This window comes from Cyprinus carpio, chromosome B24 (assembly GCF_018340385.1).
Source record: "Cyprinus carpio isolate SPL01 chromosome B24, ASM1834038v1, whole genome shotgun sequence".
NCBI lineage: Eukaryota > Metazoa > Chordata > Actinopteri > Cypriniformes > Cyprinidae > Cyprinus > Cyprinus carpio.
The window spans coordinates 18,638,935-18,657,196 of NC_056620.1; the positions used below are offsets into that span (position 1 = coordinate 18,638,935).

Genomic DNA, 18,262 nt, shown 5'->3' on the forward strand with positions numbered 1-18,262 from the left:
TTATATGACTTAAGAATTTTGTAGAATAGTTATGTTAAGTGCATAATTCAACCGTTTCTTTAAAAAAAAGTCAGCAGATAACATTCATTGTAATGTGGCAATTTGTTCCATCCCACTGAAGAATATAGATATCTATTCAAGTGTTGCATCCAATGGTGAAGTGTGTCAAAAATAGAAACCGGCACAGGGTCATAAGTAAATACAGCATTTTAACGATATCTCTGAATTCTGGCCTCTTGAACACGTTTATACAGTGTACTGTATTTGGTGTCTTTGTTGATCTAGATAGCAGCTGGAGGTTCATTTGGATGCTGTGAACCTCTAAGTGCAGTAGATGGAGGTGCCATCATCCAGTGTGTCATGACACTCGAGACCTGCGAGATTCTCAAAATATCTCGCTCTGGCTACGAGAAGCTGAAAAAGGTAAAGCAACATGATGCTTCATGTAACACAAAAGTGAAATTAACTTTGTAGATGCGAGACACACCGATATTTTATATTCTGGCCTGTAATTGATTTCATGTTATTGTTGATGATTGATGATTGATGAGTAGTAATATTATTTTGTATTTTTTTGTAATAATTGATGAAATATAAAACTATAATTTTTTATTTTAAGTGCTACAAGTGAATTGAGGCATCACAATATTATACTGCACATTATGAAAAATAAATACTTATTTTGAGATTTGCTAAAGATTACATTTTACTGTGTTATTTAAAGATTTGTTTAATATTAATATATCATATTATTTTAATATGAATAATTTATAAATAACAAATTATTAATACTAAGATTAACCTTGAACACTGGATGACAATCTAATTTATTATTATTAATGTAACATTTATTAACAGTATAGTTTATTAGCATTTAAAATGGCAATAATTAAATCTTAATAGTTGTTTATTATCAATAAGTTATTATTATTAGGACAATTTAATATTCTATTTAATATTTTTTTTATAATATTAATACTTTATTATAATATATTATTATTTGGATTAACTCTGAGCATTAGATGAAAACAAAGATAATCAAAATTATTAATATTGAATATAATATTTTTATTAACAATAACATTTAAAAATATGTAATATTATAACAATCCAAACCTAATATTAATAGTTTATTATTATATTATAAGTTATTATTATTAGGATTAACAGAGGAAAATGAGTATGCACAATTGAATTCTGAATTATTGGTTATTATCCAAAAAAAATAAAAAATAAAAAACTTTGATACCGGCCAAACCAAGTATGGTACAGATATATTGTGCAGCCTTTCCTTGGTGTCCTAAAATGATTCCACCAAAAAGACAGTGTCCTCTATTGTTATTTGTAGGACATCCTGGCACAGGACCATGAAGTTAAAGTGTCTTTGATCCAGGGTTGCCAGCTGTACCTTCACTGGCCAAAGCTTTCCATCAACCACCTGGTCGACGGCATGCAGCTAAAAACATTCCCTGCTAATCAAGGTAAGTGGGTGTCTTGATTGAATATGTGTTGTCACAATGAATCATGGCGGCGTCTCACGCACTTTAGTTTAGTTTTGTTCCATTGACTGATGCTTAGCACCTGGACAGCATAATGGTTTTCCTCACTTAGTGCAACACTCAACATGTTTGCCCCTAAATAAATGTGTTTATGGGTGGAGAGCACTCGAATATGATTAGAGAAAAATACAAGCTGCTCCATTACCCACACAGCTGACTTTAATTACCAGGACGGCTGCTTTTACACCTCATTTGGGAAATATTGAAGCCTAGATATTCATTTAGGTGCATATGTTTATGTGTGTGTCATTGCAAGAGTGTCCAACGACTGTTGCTCAAATTGAGTTTGCAACTCTGATTTCACTAATGTTGAGCTTTAGTTCGCAGGAAAAGACAGGTGTTCTCTTTTTTTTATGGACATGAATGGAACTGAATTGAACACAAAGTGTGGTGCGACTACCCTTTTAGCCTGTTCAATCTCACTTCCTGTCCTGGAGCTGACAGGCGGGCATATGGTGTGCTGTGGTTGCTCTGAGATATTGGGCGGAGATCAGCTATCATGGCTGAAATCTTTATTTAGTTGCTGGAATCTCTACTCTTCCGTGGCTGTATCCCATTATCTCCATCCTCCCTCCAATTATACGTCTTCATTCGTATCTTCCTCTTTAATGAAAGGCTTTGGCTTTTAATTCAATCTGTTTTCTTTAACGACACTTTTAAGTGAGATCAGTCCATGCCAGACCAGATCTTCGAACACGTGCAAACAATTAAATACAAAAATGGTTCATAGATAAGTTTACTGAAATGTATTCAAAGTTTTGAGATAGCATGCCAATCTGAAACCACACATCTGAAAATCTGACCCTTTAAATTATTTATTGCCTGACTCTTATATCTTTCAAATGAACATATACAGTATCTATAATGTATGTATGCATATATATATATATACATACATACATATATATAGATTCCATTAAATTTTAATAATCAAAAGCATCTTTAATTAATTGATTTCATAAAGAATTAATTTATGTATTTATTTATATATTTATTTTAAATTTTTTTTTAAAGAAATAAGAGTATTTACTTTTGTCTGGTAAATATTCCTTATATTCCTAATAATTTTAATAATAGTAGTATCATTACATTAAGTAATGTATTTCTGTCACAGTTTCTTCAAGTTAAGCCAACATTTTATTTTGACTGGTTGCTGTGAAAATCTTTAAGTTTCTGTTTATATATGATATGACGATAATTTTTCTCAAAAGAAGTGGTAAATGCTCATGAAGTGACACTCAGAGCAGTTCTAGAGATTATGTTTGTGTGCTAATAAGACAGCAGATGATGAAAACACAGTGAACGTCACGCGTGCTTTAGTATGTGTCCAGTAAACAAAACTGTGTCTGCGCCATTCATTCACACAGAGACATGCAGAACATGCAGGATTTATATGTAAGTAGTATTTTTGTGGCTTAATGATCGCAGACACTAGTCTATATTGCATTTTGATTACTTGCACATCTATTAGTAAACAAGACCCAATGTGACCGCGCTGGGGTTTTGTTCTTTGCAGAATAAAACCTGGGTGTATGTATGAGCGCTGACAGTTTATCCGGCTCAGCTGAGGGTTAGGCTCTCATATCATAGCTGCTCTTTATCAGAGAGAGACGGAGAGAGAGACCTATGAAACGAGATGTGATTAGAGAGAAAGACAGGTGTGTGGGAGAGGAGATTGATTGGCTCTTATCTGAGTGTGCAGCCGACAGCTGATGGATGGGCGAGAGCCCTGATCATTTCAGGTGGCAGAGGGGTGGCTATTCTTGAACCAACTTCATCAGGAAACGCTGTATTTCCTCCAACAGCCGTCATCAACATGGTCAGTTGTCATAAGATTACAGATTTATCTTAAATAAATACATGCTGATTCATTAAATGAAATAACTGTGAATAATGGCATGTCAATATTCGCTGAGAAAAGCCTAAAATAATATAATTCAAATGCATTGTTGTGGCAGATCAGTAATAAATTGACAGGCCTTAAAAAGTGACTCTAGAATTCAATAAATTGACATTTTGGCTGTTGCTTTATGCCTCATTCTTCCTCATTGTCTCATGTCATTTTTTTAAGTTAAACATTTTAAAACAGAAAACTTGAGTTTTGTTATAATCTGTTATATTTTTTATATTAATCATAATTTTGTATTTGTTTTACATTTTGTAAAATGGTATTATTAATATCATATTTTATTTACATTTTTCTGTATATGTTTGTAATCAAACATACTTATATTTATTTTATATTGATTGACATAAAATATATTTTTTTTGTTACTACAATGCACTTGTGTGGTATGAGCCATTCTTTAGTAACATTTTACAGTTTAGTCTTTTTTAGTTTATTTCACAGATCAAGGTATGTTTAAAACTCAATGGAGGCACTGTTTGTAGAGTCTTGTGTGAGTTTGTGTGTGTGTGGTCCTGGTATTTCCTACATTATGGGGACCAAATGTCCCCACAAGTATAATAATACCAGTAAATTTTGACCTTGTGAGGACATTTTTGATCCCCCTGAGGAAACAAGCCTATAAATCGTACAGAATGATCTTTTTTGAAAATCTAAAATAAAAAGGTTTTGTGTGATTGGTAGGATTAGTGTAAGTGGATTGAAAATACAGTGTTTGTACAGTATAAAAACCTTTACACTCATGGGCTTTCCCCATAAAACATGGAAGCTCAACGTGTGTGTGTGTTTGGAGGTAATGGCGTATTGTGAAGTCATGCCTTCTGTGCTTACGGTGCACACTTTTCAGCACCTTGGATAGCAGCACAACATGTGAACACGACTAACAGGTGTGAGAATGACAAAAACTCATGTGAATGTGATGGACTCATTGAGTGCTAGCCCCAGTCCCAGTTCAGAGATTAGTAAGAGGAGGAAAACCCTAATGGCTTTTCCCTTTGTATGACTCCTTATTGACCAGACTTGACCGCCTAACAACCCGTGACCACCCTGCCTCACCAAAGCCACTATCCTCATTTGAACTTCCTCCTGACCGTGATGCATAACCCAACAGCCTTGATCCAGAGACCACTGCACTTCCCTTCGGCTGTCCTTACGCCAAACCATTAACACTCTCCTTTCCATTACTCACTGACACATTTTTATGAAGTTAAAAACTGTAATATTAAAATATATTATTACTATTTAAAATAACTGGTTCTATTTTAATATTTTTTTTAAAAAATGTAATCGATTCCTATAGTGCAAAGTTTCATTTTTTTAGCATCATTACTCCAGTCTTCAGTGTCACATGATCCTTTTGCTGCTTAATATTTTTCTGGAAACCACAATACATTTTTCAAGATTCTTTGATGAATAGAAACAGCATTTATTTGAAATAGAAACCTTTTGTAACATTATAAATGTCTTTACTGTCACTTTTGATTAATTTGATGCATCTTTGCTTAATAAAAGTATTAAATAATTTTTTATGATGAAATTAATACTTCATTTTTTCCTTTAAATGATACATGCGTTGCTGCATAATACATTTATATAAAAACAATATATAATATTTATTATATTGTTCAGAATTATTTGTCATCTTACACTGTTTTGATTTCTGTAGTAAATATGTCTTGTTTTAAAGATATTTACATATTTTTCTGGAAGCAAGTGAATACAGTATAAAGGACAATGATCCAGAGAGAAGAACATTTACTGGGCATGTTGGGTACAGTGTGAACAGATGTTTATTGATTGCTCTCCACACTTAATTACAGTTGCATCATCTGAATTTGACTCATTGTAAGAAAGGTCTCAGTTGTAATTCTCCGTCTTTCTCCAGTCTTTTTCTGTTTCTCCAAACATGTCACTGAAGATCAGAAGTGATGTCCCTGCTCCATTAGTTCACCAGTCTGTGGGCTACTCAAGACGTCTCAGTTTGCCCCTCCAGAGACATGAGCTGTAAACTCGAATATCTTCGGTTCTCCAGCAGGATTATGCCAAACAAAAACCTGTTGTCTCCAATGCTGGCCTGCGTCACCCTGCAACCACAGCTGTCCTGTTCTCATTCACTCTGGCCTGGACTGCCACCCCTAGGCTATGAATCCAGTCTGGTCCAGGTTTTTCTAGCCATCTTACTTTCTGTCATGTTCCATGGCTGGACTTGCAGTCCAAATATCCAGTCCAGCATAACTGTTTTTGATTATCTGAGCAGATGTTTACTGATCTGATACTGTTTGGCCAACCCAGCCAGTCAGAATATGGCGTCAATGTTTATGGTTACATTTAGCCACCCAGAACACAAATTAATTTCTTTCTTTAACAGAGATCTTCTGCCATAGGCTTCTGCTATAATCATAATATGTAAAAAAATACAATAAAAACTATTTTCATAGTATTTGTTTTATATTTTTATATATTTAATAAATGTTTTAAGTTTTTTTTTTTGTATGTTTTTAGGTGTGTTTTACTTGTCCTTTTGTGGATGGTTCAAGTTTTGATCGACTCCAGGTGGCTGGTCCCAGTATCGGTCATAAACCCCGCCCTATCCATGTGATTTAATGGGACGTGGGACACACTATATTAAATTTCACTTTAAATATTTTGTTTTCAAACATGCTTTATGTCATTTGTTGTAGATTTTATCAGGCTGACGTAAGTTAGGGTGTTCGTTTTTAAAATAAGTTTGGTTTTAGTTAGTTATGTGATGCTATAAAAATAGGAGTATGACGTCATGATTGACAGCTGAGACTGACAGCTTCTCTGAGCGAACTGAGGTGCCAACTGACTTTTTCGGGATCTTCAACGATTGTTTGCGATCGACTCTGCAGGAGTGTGGGCAGGAAGTGGCTTCACTTCGCTCTCTATTGCGCAGACTATAGTTCCAAATCAGCGCAATATGGCCGTGCCCTATTGGAACAATGGCGGCTTCACTTTTCTTCAATGGAAGTGAATGAAGATGCGTCGTCCATCTTTTTTACAGTCTATGGCTGGTTCACACACTTCTTCGTAATCTTATTTTTTTCTACGTAAACTTGCTAGGTGGACATCTTTAACCATTGCACTTCCCTCTCCCTTCTTTTGCTGCATCTAACACATGACTTCTAAGTTAAAAGAAGTTCATCTTTTAAAAAACATATCTCAAGACCTTGCATTTTTTCTCCCCATTCCACTGCAGACGTATCGTGTTCTTGTGCATTACCATTCTCGTACACGGACTTGTAGACATTTCTGTGTTATTCGTTCTTCCTCTTCTTCTTCAGATTCAGTTTCTGGTTCTGACATATATGGCTGAAGTAATCTGATGTTGGCACTTGTCATTGTGGAGTGTTTCCTACTTCTGTTAAGCATGTGAAAGTGGAGCAAGTCCAAGCTGGTGTGATTGATGGGAGGCAGGACTAATTTGCATATTCCGCATATACTTAATGTGATAAGAGTGTTACATTCAAGCCATTATAAGGCATGCAGAAATTAATTCACAGGGGGAAAAAAATAAATTATTTTGCCTATCCCGGGTTTCTGCAAGTGTTAAAAAGATCTTAAAAAGTGTAATTCGCCCTTCCACAAATTAAATTCTAAAAAGGTCCTAAAAAGTCCTAAATTCATAAGATCATTGCATCCTCTGTATTTTTCCAATGAAAACATATAAACATCCTTGGATCAAGGTACATTTGCTTAAGATGCAAATTGAACATACAAAGTCGTCTCTTCTGAGAAATTGAACAAAATTAAGTGAGTTTATGTTTGAAACAAGAGCTTACTGGTAGATATTTTCTTATTTTAATCATAAACTCTCTTCATTTTGATTATGATTACCTTTTCGTCTTACCGTATCTTGACTAAAGAATTTTTAAACACTGTGCACTGAAAAACGGGACAAACTACTGAAGAAGAACATCAGCGTTTTGCTGTTTTAATTTTCCATATTTTAGTGTTTGGGAACAGAGCAATATAAGCCTTTTTTTGTTGTTGTATTTTGGTGAAACAAAAAAATTAATGGATATCTTTTTGGAAGTTTGCTTATACAAGATATTGACATATTGTGTTCCATTCTATTCATTCCTTCAAGTTTTTTTTTTACTTGGTCTTAAAAAAAAAAAACTCTTGAAAAGTATTAAATTTACAGTCATGAAACTTGCAGAAACCCTAACATAAAGGGATAAAATTAGTGACTGAAGTGGGACTTGCATAGAAAATGCATAGAAATCAATATCTTCAAAGGGTATATGGGCCATTGATAGTGAACTGAGAAAATATACCACTATGAATATTTCTCACAGACCATTAAACCGTACTTTGCATTATTTTCAATAAAATCTATAGTTTGGTTCTAATCACTATGAGATTAAGTAATATTGCTAAAGCAGATTGAAAATCTACCGTTGGAAGAGTATCGCTAAGTAAGAGTAAATTTTTTATGCTAATTGTGTTGCGCAGTACAGAAATGCAGAACTCTGGATGTTAATGCCCTGCGGGAGGAGGCGTGACTGCAGTGTGTTCATCTAAGAAGACAAACGACGTGTACCAGAGCCTGCTGTGATTTCCCAAGTGATCCAGACATTTGCTTTTTAATGGCTTGTGAAGACATGCGGAGCAGGCGAATAATATAGTAATGACAGTTTTGCTCTAAAAAGAGGGAGAGTGTGAGAGATGAGATTAAAACTGGCTTCATCCTGCCTCTAACGCTTCTGAAGCGGAGGTCTGGCTTCTGTCACCGGCCAGACAAATGGACTCTGCTTGTCCCGCTCGCTGCTTCACAGAGATGGGATTTACCTGTCAAGTCTGATATACAGTGTTTCCCCCTGATGTTAAAGGCTCACTGTAAATCAATTTAATCCTCACCTCCACAAACCAACCTCAGGTTTGTCACAATAAGAAATAATCCACCGCTTTTGGGGCTGCTGCCAAAACATAGATTACTTTTGTCGTAAACAGTCCACTTTTTTTTTCTCATTCTCTCCTGCCTGGGTCACTTCTGGTCTACATTCAGATGCATTTATTATGGCGGGGAATGCCTTGCTTTTGTGTGGCACCTGATGCATGCAGCGACAAACAATTAAAACATTGATTTATATAAACATAGTTCAGAATGAAATACTAGTGTACTTATTTCTGATTTTTTTTTTGTATTATTATTTTTCTGATTACATTGTATGTTTAATTCAGCAAATAGTATCCAGTTATCACCACTTTTTTTCTTAAATTTTCTATACAATTTTCTTTTGGAGATTCAGTCCTGTAATGAAGTAAAAAAAAAAAATATACAATTTTAGGTTGATATTGGTTTTGGTTAATTCATCTATTGGAATTGGAAGGTCAAATTTATTATAATACTTTATAATACGGACCTACGTTTTCACATCTACAATGCTGTTTAAAAGTTTGGGGGTTAGTAAGTTTTATTTAAGAAATTAATATTTTAAATTCATTTATAATGATATTTGTTTTTCAAATAATGCTGTTCTTTTAAACTTTCTATTTACCAAAGAATCATTTTTTAAACAAACAAAATGCTGAAAATTTAGTGTTGCCATCACAGGAATAAATTACATTATAAATATTTTAAAATTGAAAATAGATTTTAAAATTGTAATTATTTTCTTCTCTTCTTTCAAAAACATTTTTGCGAATTTTAACAACCCCAATCTTTTAAACTGCAGTGTACTGTATGTAATATTTTCGTTGAAAGTATTTGTTGGTTGCAGTTTTAATAGGAATTTCATTTGTTTCCTGACTAAGCCAGTTCTTAACTCTGTATTTACAGTGCTGGTAAAGGAGGGAAAGATCTGTCCATTTGTGGCCTTCATTGGACGTGGAGAATGTAACATCCTTCAAGATGTGGAATCATTGATAAAACCTGTTGACAAGAAGGTATCAGGACAAGCAATCATACTTTGAAAGAAATGTCAGAGCATGCATATTCTTATTTTACTGCTCTTTTTTTTCAGCAATGGTAGTGTAGATAGTGTTTAGTGTTTGTGAATTGCAGGGCTGCAGGGTCAGATTTGTGATGGTTGGTACGCTGGGTCCAAAGCAGTCATTTGGAGAGGTCAGCATCCTACTAAACCAACCGTCCCCTTGTACAGTTATCACTGCCACTGAAGTTCATGGTGGAATCATTCAACCAGAATGCCTTAAAGGTCAGTCGCTACACTTTACTGCTTACTACCTGCACAGAGCAGGATCACCATGACATTACACCTCGAAAGAGGTGATTGCTTTAAACTGACCTTACATGAACTCACATACTCACACAGTAACAACCACTGAGTGTCCAGCTCATTTAAAGCATTTGTTTTGTATTCTGCTGTCAATCTGAATTAGATTTTTTTTTTTAAACCCATGCACAGGACTGGACTCAGTGACCACTTCTCTTATACTGCTGACTGCGCAACCAGTGTGTGGAAAGCTCAGTCAGGTAACATAAAAGGACCTTTATGAGCACCGTTGTGCAAATAATTTAATAATAATAATAATTAATATTATTATTATCAAAAAAAAGAGGAGAATTTAGGGATGCACTATATTAGTACCATGTCAGTTAACAGCTGATATTACTCAGATTTTTTTTTTTTTGGTCGATATTGGAAAAAATAATAATAATAATAATAACTTTTTATTTTCATTTCATTATTATTGTTATTCATATTTGTTTTATTGTTATAGAAAATTAAATAATAATAAAATTAAAAATTAATTAAATAATATAAAATATTTATAATATTTTTTTATCAATTTAAAATTAAATAATATAAAAAGTCTGAAAATATTTAATTATGAGTAATATTTCATGTATAATGTCTTTTTTTCATATATTTTTTAAGACAAATATATTGTTTTCAGGCTAACCAAAATTTTAATAGTGGGTCTTTTAATATGCCTAAAAGGAATTGAACATAGTCACACAACTGAGTAATTTTGTAATTCCAACACAGCAACACAATGGACTCTTTAAAAATGGACTGCAGTGTTAGAGCATTGTGGGAAATGAAATGTTTATCCAGCCATGGTCCATAAAATGCAAGTTGCAGACATAAGGTTGTTTCACCTTGAGGACCGTTTGCTGCTTTTGTTTCACATGTCTGTTTTTCTTTGTGCAGGAGGAAGTCTTGAAGGAGTTCCTGACACAGGAGAGGATGAAGAAATGGGAACATGAGAAGGTTGTTCTCTCATTCTTCTTTCTTTCTGACCCTTTAACCCATAATATGATGTGTGTCCTCCTCCTGGGTGTGTGTTATCCGTGGAGAATGACCAGCGGAGTGAATTATAGTGCCAAACCCTTCTGGAACACTCTCAGAAAAACAAAAAAACAACAACCCCGAAATCAAGCAGTGAGTTCATGAGATGCATACTGTAAGCTGTTCTTACTCCAGACACCCGTTCAACTTCGACTCCAGACTCGGTGTTCACATGCTAGTTTGCCAAGCATGATAGCACCCACATGCTCTGATATGTTACAGAATAGTCCAGTTCTCTTTGGTAAAAATGCTTTCCAGACCAGCTCCATTGTCTGGACATTTTATATACGGTAGAGATTTTGCTATATCTTTAGTAGGCATTTTCACACAGCAATTTTTGAGCTGGTCTTCTTTATTTACACATGACAGAATCAAAAACAGATGTACGAGAACAAAAACTCAGTAAGACACGAGAAGTAAAAAGTTGTTATTAAGGTGTATAACATGATGCTGAGATGTTAATGTACAATAATACATTTCAAATAAAAACTATCCATTATACATGCTTAGCTTGTATAGTAGTTGCAAGTATTACATAATTTGAAGCTGTTTTTGCACTAATGCCAGACCTGTCATTCATTGTTATTAATAATTGTATTTTTTGGTTTGCATCTGTACAGTTACAATTAAAAAATAGAACGTAATTAAATGAGATGAAGTACCTGTCAGCTGTAAAGTATTTAATTCATCAGATTAGCCCAAAATAGGCCTTACAAAGTGGTTGTTTATTATATAAACAGTAATTTCCGCTGCAAAATAAATGAAAAAATGTTCTATATCGTTAATCGTGACACTCAAATATTCCTCTCTGGCAAGCAGATCTTAAGTGTGTGTGGTCTTGTATGGAGCTCCCAGCGCTTATAAAAAGAAGAGACTGGTGCTTTGTCTGTGTGTGTGTGTAAACATTTCCCTGTGATCCTCAGAAGCGCTCACTATAAATGTTTTTCAGATGTGCCTGTATCGCTCACTGTGCCATTGGGAGCTCTCGTTCAGGTGTAGCTTTGTAGTTATGGTTATGTGCTTGACAGGCTGCAGTGTTACATAATAATGTGTCTTCTTTTCTATGTAGAATGTCACTACTTTTTTATTTGATATAGAAAATGCTCCTTGACTGGTTCTGCATGAGAGCCAGACTGCATCCTAATTCACAGGATGTTAGTTTGTAACTTTTAAATAATTTTCTGTGATTGATTATATTATATTACGTTATGTTACGTTACGTTATGTTGTGTTATATCTATGTGTCTTATATTTTTTCATACATTTATACAGTATATAATTACATGTAAATATAACAATTTCCATGTATATGGAAATTTTGCACTTGCAAAAAATACTAATGCCTGCTGAAATAGCATTAAATAATAAATATAATAATAATAATAATAATTAATATATTTAATAATAATAATAATAAAATAAAAATATATATTTTAATGGCTGCTGAAAATGATGTGTAATGAATAGCATTAAATAAGTATAATAATAATTAATATAATATATTTAATAATAATAATAATAATAATAATAAAATGTAAGTAGTGGTGTAATGCAATGGTTTGTGGGCAATATTAGCCCAAAAAGAATTAACACCACAATGATATGTCATCCAGGTAGCATACCATTTTCCTATTTCTCCATGATTTGGCACACACTAGTCCTAATCTCATGTTTTTGGACAGATGGGATGTGATTTAGGATGCAGCCATTCTTTGTATCTTCCATATGGTACTGTACATACTCCACTGATTTTGTATGAGATCCAGGCTTTCTAAACCCTCTGGAGTCATGTGACCTCACCCCACTCTTCGCCCCTTGCGCATTCACACCTGTTTCTCATTCTCTCAGCATTACACACAATGAACAGCATATACTAGGCCAACAGAAACACACCCTTTATTAAAACACACATACACATTTCTCAAACTGTTTTTGCGATGTGATTTGGAGCTTGTATCATCTGTTCCCAGTGTAGTTTGCTTCCATCATGGGTACCAGGCTGGAAAAATAGGTTAATGTAAATAGTGGCTGGTCTTCGGCAGCCAGTGATTATTCAGTTTAATGGTTAGTTAATGTAAATAGTGGTAGACAGATCTGACAGATAAGCTATTAAGAGTGTTTTTTTTTAAAAAAAATAGAGTGTATTATATAACTATTTAGATTATATTTGAATTAATTAAAGTGTACTGTATGTGGCACAAAAGCAGCAAAAACAATCTGATTACAGTGTAAAGGGGGTACAAGTCTTCGGTAATGTGAATACATTTAAATTGATTATACTTATTCTAAATATTACTGGACTGATAACCAAAATATTGTTGAAAGTTCACACACAAATTCAGAATTCTGTCATTAATTACTCTCTTTGTCATTTTAAACACAAAACTGGCGAAAAAGCACCATAAAATTAGTTTTACTGTGCACTTTGTGTGAGGAAAAATTTAAGTATTTTTTTTTTCAGTTATTATATTATACATATTAGCGTTTTGACGTAGCTCTCAAATTTCATTCTCACTCACAGTCAGTATAAAACAAAAAAAATATACAATACCATTTAAAAAGTTTGAGGCTTGTTAAGATTTTTTTCAGTGATTTTGAAAGAAGTGTTTTATTCCTACCAAAGCTACTTTTATTTGAATAAAAATACAGTAAAAAAGTAATATTGTGAAATAATCTTACAATATTTCTGTTGTTAATATATTTTATATTTTCAATAAATTAAAAGTTTTATTTTAACATTAATTATTTGAATAGTATTAATATGAAAAATATTTTAATATTTAATTTTATTTTAATATATTTTGAAATTTAATTTCAAAAACATGATTTAATGATCAAGAAACATTTTTTTTTTCTTTTTTGCAATTATCATGGTTGAAAACTACTTAATATTTTTCTGGAAATGGTCATACATGTTTTTAGGATTTTTTTGAAGAATAGAGAGTTCAGCAGGTTTTTTTTTTTTTTTTTTTTACAAAATAGAAACCTTTTGTTAACATTGTAAATACCACGTTTGTTACATTTAATGCATCCTTGCTGAATAAAAATATTTTTTTTCTTTTTTTAAACTTACCCCAAACATTTGAACAGTAGTGTAAACAAAATTTGTTTGTTAATTTAAGTAACTTTGAATAAAAGCACCTCCTATATGAATAAATATTGCTAATTAAAATGCATTGCATTTGGTTCTGTGAGCAGCAATGGTGTTTGGCATTAATGGAATCAAACCTACACTAACACAGCAAGTTTAGCAGCAACTTCTTTAATTTAAATATATTTAAATATGCACAAGCAACACAAGGGTGAGTAAACAATAGATTTTACATTTTAGATGAGCTATTGCTTGAGCAAGACCTCGGACTGTACTCACAAAGTTTTCTAATTTTCTCCTTTATTGGATTATGTTCACAAAGTACCTCTGGAGTCTCTGTATATAAATATGAATGAACTCAAACATGAGGTGTAGGAAAACAAAAGACATAAAGTAATGAATAGAGAACATAAATCATGCAGACTCCTTAGGGCGAGGTCAATGTGTGTTTACCATCTTTGTAATATGTACATGTTTTTGTTTAACCTTTTTTGGCCATGCAGCATAAAGCAAACAATACTATTATAGTCAGATAATGTAAAAAATATGTATAAACACTGGCGGCTTGTAAACAGTCTCTCTCTGGACGGACTCATTTGTCTTCAAGCAGACACTGTAAATCTCTGTAATCTGTGTCATGTATTTAGGGGTGTCAGACGAGAGGTTTTTAAAATGACTTATGGGCTTGATACTAAACACATGGCACTGTGCAAATTATACTGATGGAAAATAAAAACACTCCTGTTGTTGGACTTCATTCAGACTTTATTGCTGAAATAACAATAAGGAAAAGAGAATAATGGGAGGAAATGACACCATAAAATCATCAGAAAAGCAATAATGGCCTAAAACACACCTTAGAGTCAGTGTGACCTTAGTTTACAGACCATCTAATACATATTGGATAAAAAAAAATAAAAAACTGAGTGCTCATTGAAATCAGTTGCATTCTGATTGACTGGCTTTATGTAACTTTCAGTATTATTAAGAGAACATAATTTTGCTTTTCCAAATTATCCAGAAACCAAGTGACATTCACAATGCACCAGACTGATATAAGGAGTGCTTTTGAGAATTAAATAGTCACTTGATTATGAATGAGAATTTTTTAGTAAATTGTTTATGAATATGAAATTATTTATTGTGTTTGTGTTTTTTGACAACATGATCGAAATAAAACAGTCATTTCCAGACAAAGCATTATGAAATCATTTACTTATGGTTTGTGATGCAGCTGCATTCAGATCTAGTTCCGCTTGATCTTTCAACGAATGTTTCTTTGCAAACTCTCCATGACACCGTGCCTCGTTTCCAAAACAAAATCCTTCAAACAGTTGTCTGACATAAACTATCCACTTGTTCCTTAAGCTGGGATCCTTCTGATATCTGTACAAAGACGCAAATGAGTGGTTTAAACCAAACGTGTCAAAGCGATAGTTCTTTCACTCAATTTGTCCTGACGACGGACTCAAGCACGTAGACTGTGTCAGAAAGTGAATGTGCATCTGTATACTGTATTCAGTATAGACAAGATAGCGGCAGTGATTGTATTTCAGCGTAATTAAGTGTCAGCTGTTAAGTGACTGAACACCAGTGGGCTGGGCCTATGGTGAGACTATAAGTATTCGTCAATGTCTTGCTCTGGAGGCAGTGTTTATGCAAATTTTTGTGCCCTGGTGATGTCATCTGGCACCTCAGATCCAAAACGAGCCATTTTTGGAGCTTGATTAAATAAATGCTTTGTTTATAATAAGGAGGATGTTTTAAGCTTGAAACCTGCAGGATGTTTTAATGGTACAAAGACCTCTTATATGCCAAAAAGATAAAGGCAAATTCAATTGTTATGACCCCTTTAATAGTGTTTTCTGTACTGTAACTATTCATAGAGGCTGTCATTTGCTATTATGCTGGTGTTCACAATTGATTTCTTTAGTTTGTTGAACTAGTTGACAGCAATTTTGTAGGTAAACTGCGTTTATCTAGCATGGCTGCGTTGGTCCAAGAACTAAACAGGATAAACCACTTCTGACCAGCATAGAAATTCAGTTGGAAGTTAGTTTTCCTCCATGATTTGTTAATTATGCTAAAATGTTCAGGTTTTTGGTTAAGTGTGGCCAGTGACCAAATTGATTTAAAGCTCTTAAGATGATTAGGCATTGTTCCACCTGAATATCATTCATTAAAAGTGCTTCTAATTATCGCTGATATGATTGACAAGCCTTAATGCATAAACTTTACTCTGTCTTATCAAAGGGATTAAAATGGACAACCTTTTGTAACAGTACAATACATAAGCTATAGAATCCAGATAAAAATGCTGATAAAAAAAAAAGATCTCTTTTTTTTTTCTCTCCCTCAGAGGAAGATACTTTCCGATGCTCTGTTTTATAATGGCATTCACCCAGGAAGAGGCAAATGGGCTTTTAACAGAGGACCAAGAGGAGTATCTGGGAAACCCAAGAAGACCATATGAACTTTTGACAGATAAACACACACACAAATACAAAGGCTGTTATATTAGGGGTTGCACAGACTTTTTCTGCCACCTCATGAGAGCAAAACGCTTTGTGAATTTTCAGATTTTGATAATTCCAAATATATTTGCAAATGTCTTTGGAATAAATATCACAAGAAATATGAAATGTAGGTGCAAACATATTTAAGTGAGAAATGCAATATATTTTCAGATAAGACATTTCAAACAAGGAAAAATATCTATTTGGAAATGCATTTAGAATAAATTTCATAAGAAAAATATTTCTGGAAAAAATCAAACAAGAAATTTCACAATTATATAGTGGCAAATATATTCATATAGTTTAAAATATATATTCTACAAGAAGTTTCATAAGAAAAATATGCATTTGCAAATATTTTTTGAATTGTTCAAAGTGTTGCAGTGTAATGGCTTATGTGACTTTTTGTGAAGTTTATAACAGTGAAAGCACCACGCAAACTCTCATTTCTCTCATGCTCTCCATTATTGCAACATGTCAACTAGTAAACTTGTGTAGTCATGCAAACACTAAATGATGTATTTCTGAACATATCTGCTGCCTTCATGAAGAAAGCCAGGCTTCTGAATCCTAGGGAAGACATACAGACCTGTCCAAACTGTTATCTTGTGTTTTTGCTGGAAGTGGTGTTCTGGATCCCACTGCTGACACCCACTCCAGAGACACAGATACAGAGAAGCAGACCTCAAGGGGTTTATTTCCTTCACCACAGCATTATAATCCTTCACCTTCCGCCTTTTCAAAAGCATTTAGGGTTTTGACAGTGTGCAGTTTTTCTGTGTGCAGCTACCTAGATGGATTGAAAATACAGAAACAGAAGGATGCAATTAAACACACTTGGATCGACAAAATGGGACGATCCCCAGGTGCGTTTGCTTAGCCCAGCCAAGGGTAAATCAGACTTGTGGGTGGCCACCAATCGACAAAGATCCAGCCACATCACGGACTCCCTGTAGCCTTTCATATGAAGCATTGTGCTCTTGTCATTGCTTCTCATTCATGTCAGAGTCACATCAGTTACAAAGGTGCAAATAAGCTTGTCAGTTCTTTTTTTTCCCATTCCTTAAGCATATGAGTGTGTTTCATGTTGTGACGTCAGGCTTGGGTGAGTATTTGCAGACAAGCTCTAAGTAAGGGAAACTGTATTTTTAACATCAATATATATAGTAAAGGCAACAAAATGCTCTTAAATTATTGTCGTATCAACCAGACTGCCATGTCTCGCATGCATGCTATAAACTTTGGTGATTTAGCTCTTAAGCTAAATACTGTTGCAACTGCCTTGTGTCAACTCATATCTGACAGGCCTTAAATTAATAAATCTGTATGGAAACTCCAAGCCTTGAATATTTTAAGTCTGTTTAGGTTCAAGGAACTTTAACTGTCCCCATTGGGGATGGCTAATCTCTGTTTCCTGAAGGAAAACAGCTCAAATTCTTTTTATAACCTTAAACTCTTATTTAGTCTACGTCTGTCCTTAGATGATTGTGTCCGACCTTAGATGACTGACCTTGCAGGGTTTCTGTGATCTGGTGACTGAGTGTAGACTAATGTTTGTGGTTGGTTGATTGATTGGTTTTGATCATCCTTGTTTGAGTTTCTGACTGCTTAATTTGATTAAGTACCTCCAGACAAAATAAACACTAAAACTGGTTGTATTAGATGTCTAAGCAAAATGCTAGATTTTTTTTTTTTTTAACGTTTCATTTCACAGTCTTTAGTCATGGTTTTTCCTTGCTTATGTAATAATACTCTCGCAGGTGAACGTTCATGGCAATATTTTGGCAGGTGGAGCATGTGTATTTTTCCATTTAGTGCATTTGTTTGGAAAAGGTCACTTGACTTCCACAGAGAACAGATGTCGGAGATGATGAGAAGGAAGACAAGTTGTTGCAGACAAGCTTCAGATG

The 18,262-nt window shown here is 33.9% G+C and overlaps 1 protein-coding gene across 1 annotated transcript in view; it reads left to right on the plus strand.

The window, feature by feature from the left end:
* Positions 1–17,987, plus strand: part of cnbd1 (cyclic nucleotide binding domain containing 1) — a 41,576-nt gene extending 23,589 nt beyond the window's left edge. The window contains exons 7-13 of the mRNA XM_042751932.1: positions 286–423; positions 1,349–1,481; positions 9,272–9,378; positions 9,497–9,647; positions 9,858–9,925; positions 10,608–10,667; positions 16,196–17,987. Of these exons, the coding sequence (XP_042607866.1) occupies positions 286–423; positions 1,349–1,481; positions 9,272–9,378; positions 9,497–9,647; positions 9,858–9,925; positions 10,608–10,667; positions 16,196–16,309 (771 nt within the window). The 3' untranslated portion in view covers positions 16,310–17,987. The remainder of the gene's footprint in view (positions 1–285; positions 424–1,348; positions 1,482–9,271; positions 9,379–9,496; positions 9,648–9,857; positions 9,926–10,607; positions 10,668–16,195) is intronic.
* Positions 17,988–18,262: the final 275 nt, after the last annotated feature.